This window comes from Caenorhabditis briggsae, assembly GCF_000004555.2.
Source record: "Caenorhabditis briggsae complete genome, chrX, whole genome shotgun sequence".
In the NCBI taxonomy this organism is placed as follows: domain Eukaryota; kingdom Metazoa; phylum Nematoda; class Chromadorea; order Rhabditida; family Rhabditidae; genus Caenorhabditis; species Caenorhabditis briggsae.
The window spans coordinates 17,293,139-17,297,740 of NC_013491.2; the positions used below are offsets into that span (position 1 = coordinate 17,293,139).

The 4,602-nt window shown below is 35.1% G+C and overlaps 1 protein-coding gene across 1 annotated transcript; it reads left to right on the plus strand.

Moving 5' to 3' along the window:
- Window positions 1–375: 375 nt before the first annotated feature.
- CBG05319 lies at window positions 376–3,507 on the plus strand (the record flags this gene model as incomplete). Its single annotated transcript, XM_002645556.1, has 4 exons — window positions 376–514; window positions 772–869; window positions 1,120–1,445; window positions 3,390–3,507. 4 exons carry the CDS (start codon window positions 376–378, stop codon window positions 3,505–3,507), a joined length of 681 nt encoding a protein of 226 aa, XP_002645602.1.
- Window positions 3,508–4,602: the final 1,095 nt, after the last annotated feature.

Consider the following 4,602-nt stretch of genomic DNA (forward strand, 5'->3'; position numbering starts at 1 on the left):
AATCAATTTTGAAAATTGTAATAATACATATCAAACTTTTTTTTTTGGTTTGTCACTTTTTAATACCTTTCACAGCAACCCAGATTCTGTAAATCCTGTAATAAAAAACCCTACTCATAATATCTCAACTGATAAAATTTCTATGATATTATGATGAACAATTTATCTGTTGACAACTTTTTCATATCTTTAACACGGCCCGAAATAAATCAGCTTGAAGTTTGAAACTGGCTCTATCCTTCTGTGTTAGAGAGGTAAATACTTCATAAAATCTGTTTTCATTTTGGCATCTTTACGTTTTTGAAAATTTTCAAAGTCTAATAGTCTAAAAGAGATATAAAATACCCCCGCCTGAAATTTTATGAATCCACCACTATGAATATTCGTTATGAAGAGTTTACTTTGGTTTCTGAAGCTTCCAGTCACATTTTTGGTTTTCAAATTTTCTATTTATCATTCTGCGAACCCCAACGTCATTCGTCACTAATTGTTTCAAAACTTCCATCAATCGAAAGTAAGAAGATAGCCAACAACGAACAAACGGCCGCATGCCAATCTTTTCTTTTCCATCTGTTTATATCATGTACTTTCTAGCATTTCACCGCCTTACTTCGAGAAAAAGAACCTGTATTGGAATTTTTCTTCTTTATCTCAAGAAGTGTCTCCATCGTAACCTAACTCATTCTCTCACCAATAGATTTATCATTTTTCAATGACTGATGTTCTTTCTTTTCTATTAGATCACGCATTTTAAGTGTATTCTTTTTTCAGATATCATGAACAATCTTCCTTTGAACTTGGAAGCAATGAACAATGCTCCAATTGGAGATCAAGTACAAATGAACAACTTCTTGATGCAAGCGGCACAGGTAGTTGCTTTCTGGGGAAAACGTAATCATTATTAATAGATATATACAGAACACTCTGACCGGTGTTTATCAACTTGGAATCCAGAATGGTGTGATGGCAGGGATAATGCCATTAAATGGGAACCCAAATGGGGGAACCTTGAATGCAGTTGTGAATGCAAACAAACAGCAACTCATTGCAGGATACGGTAAGAGCACAAAATGTACAATTTTTTAAATGCTTTATACTGTTATATAGTTATATATTTAGGTGAAACTGCTACTAGAAAATCAGAGCCAACAACATGAAAAGTTTCGTCAAGAAATGATGGAACATCAAACTCGCATGACAAACTTGGCAATGGAAATCTGCACTTTTCTTGTTCACGAGCAGGAAGAAAATCGCGCGGTTATCAAAGAGATAACTGATTCCATGATTAGTCGGTTTCCTGGTCCATGTGTTCCTGTTCTATGCGATTGTGATGACGAATCTGAAGACAAAGAAGAACCAACTCCGATGAGTACGCGTCGCAGATCACCAAGGCAAAGAGAGCAGGCCACTCCGTATGCTAGTGGGAGAAAATCAACTCGCAATGTGTTAGTACTCTAACCGCGTCATAGTATTTATCTATTTTTTCAGGAGACCATCGACTGGGAACAGCGGAAACAAAATAAACAAGTAATCTTCTCAATTTATCAGAAATCCGTCCGACTCCGAATAATTGACCATTTGTAACTGCCGTACTTCATAAACTTTTTGATTTAACGTTCGTTTGAAATCGTTATCTTTATTCTCAAGAAACCAAAACAAATCACGTGTTTGAAAATTGTTCAAACAAACAAACCACTTCTTTGAACATATTTATTCGTTTCTTAGACATCACATTTTTTCACTAGTTTCAGGTCTTTCAATTGAAAATGTTTGGACTCTCGATGTTGGTGGCTTAAAAAACTCAACTTGCTGAAGTTAGGCCACGATGATGAAACTGCCCACTTTTCTAGAAGTGACCTAGAATTTTCAACTGGAATTTAAGAAATTCGTGTTCGGGTTAAACTCAATAGTTTGCTCATCAGCGTGAAGCGAAGATATTCCAGAGCCGTTGAAATCCCTTCGGACCGTTTTTCGTTAATTTATAATTTTCAGGTGAATATTTTTTTTCTTTTTTTCAGTTTTTCCAGTGTAAACGAAATCGATTATCTCCCTGATGACAAAACGGTAGCGTTGACCAAAATTCCAAACAATGGAATAACCTTCGTGGTCCAGATACTGTATTAAATTTTTTTGGTTCTCATCCCTTTATCATTTCAAGCTATTTCAAACTAGAAATGTATGTAATATTAATTTTATCCGTTTAATCAGTAAAACGGGAAATTTTCATTTTGCCACTTCTTTTGTTCACATTCGGGCCCTCAATTTTTCACTTCATAGAAATTTGACACATCAGCATTCAAATATGGATATCCGAAAAAATTTTTCTGAGATCAGTGTTTATTTTGTTGTTTTTTTTCCGCCTGTGGACCGTAAGCTTTGTTTTTCAGGAATCGATGATTATCAATCTCTCGCGTGACTCATCCTCCCGTTTCAGACATCCCTGACCACCCACTTGCGAAATGGTTCCCATCAAAAAATGGGAAAGGAGGAAAAATATCAAAAAGCGAGAAACGCATAAACATTTCTATTCGATTATCATCATTCCGTTTTTTTCAAGCCCTCCATTCAAGCATCGGTCGACAGTTCTATTGTTTTTCTATCCAAGTCAATGGCTATACTAGTACCCCCTCTCACTGATCCATTCAATCGAATTATCATAAATGTCGGAGGACTGGGGGTGAGTTGGTTATTTTTTATCTTCTCATAAGATGGCAACTAATTAGGAGGGCAGGAAAAAGTTGAAGTCAATGAGGGACAAAGCAATTTAGAGATAATAAATCTTCAATGCGGGGTACAAAACTCCAGAAAAAGTTGCATTTCTAACCTCCAAATTGTGTACTTTGCGCCCTTAAATTGTTTTGCATCTAGTATATTTCCGATTACCGTATTTCCTCTAATAGAAGCCCACCTATATTTGAAGCCCAACAAAGAAGAGGACAAAAGATTATTGAAATATTTTATATACATCTTATATACATCCCTTACTTTCGAAAGATATCGAAAGTTTACAAAAATCGGTCTTGGCACTGTGCCAGCAAGCCCATGCAAAAAAGTCTCCATACTTATGAGCTACCCAGTAAATTGTTGAAATATAATAGCCCACCCTGAGAAACAGGTCCAAAAATAGAAGCCCATAAGCTTCTATTAGAAGAAAGAAGGTCTATCTTACCTTCTGAATCACGTGCCTATTAGATGTGAGAATCAAGAAAAAGAAGAAAAACATTTGAAATCTCCTTTTTGCCAGAACTTCGCTGAGAGATACTTGTTTCATCCTGATCTATCGATCGCGAAACTTTTGATCCGAACTGCTAACGATTTGGGAAGGCCACGTGAACACCTATGGTAATAGGCATTTTTTTTTCAAATGAAGATAAATTTCAAAGTTTCAGCTTCACGTTTAATGGGATTGTGATAGAAGGAACGGAGACTCCAAATGATCTGGGAATCAAATACGACGATGAGATCAAAGTTATCTTAATCTACAAGAGACCTGTTGCCACCAAATGAGATATTAACTTTGTTTGTCTAGCTTTGTTAGCATTTTATTTTAATGGTCAAATGTTAGGTTGTTCCAAAAGTTTTCTACATTTTTTGAGATTTCTTCAACAAAACTTTATTCAACTTGAGGAATATTTCAGTAAGTAATATGTTGTTCATTATGGTCCATCACATGCTACTAACGTTTTGGTAGATGTTCGAGGCCTCTCGCTTAGAACACGGGTTGCTGTTGCGCGAAGAAAGCACCTATGTACGATTTGGGGTCCAAACTTCAATAGAAGCGCTTTCCTAGTAAATCATTCTAAAGTGAGCGGAATAAATAAAATACTAGTAGGGCGAGTAATTTTCAGTTGATTTTGGGCATTTTTAGAAGGGATGAATAGCTCTGCTTTCAAGTATCCGATCATTTTGAAAATTTTGGAGGGTGTAAAACAGTACTAAATTAAAAAACTTTGAATTCGTAAAATTTTTTGAAAATTTTTAATTTTCCATCTATTTGCAGATTTCTGGAAGAGATTTACTTTTTACACGTTTTCTGTCCAACAAGAGTCAAAAAAGGTGTCTTACAGAAATCGGCAAGTAGTTAGAATTCTAGAAATTTTAAAGAAATTCTGTGAACTTTCAATCTAGGCCTGTTTTTCATTTTCCAAACATATCAAAGTGTTCAGAAACTTGGCAGTCCAGCTTCCAACTCCTGAAAATGGTCAAAAGGGCAAAAAAAAAAACAAAAAAATACGTATTTGAATGTCATATTGATCGCTACTATGTACGTTTAAACTCATGCTCAACGATATATCTCCATGCTATTCAACTGCCCAAGAGTTTTTAGACCACCCATACACTTCCGCTCTCATTTTAAAGAACACAGAGAAACGAAAGATATCAATTATTCGATGTTTCCGCTATTGGCAAGTATATCTGTTTGATGAGGTATTATACAAAGATATTATTGAATATCATTGGCGTATTTTGTGAAATTGCTTAAGTTGAAAAGCCATTTGAAAAATATTTGTAATTAGAAAAAAGATTCAGAGCCGTAAAAAATATTCGAATTTCAATTGAAATTTAAAAGCCGTTAAAAAACTGGACACATTAGACAAACAT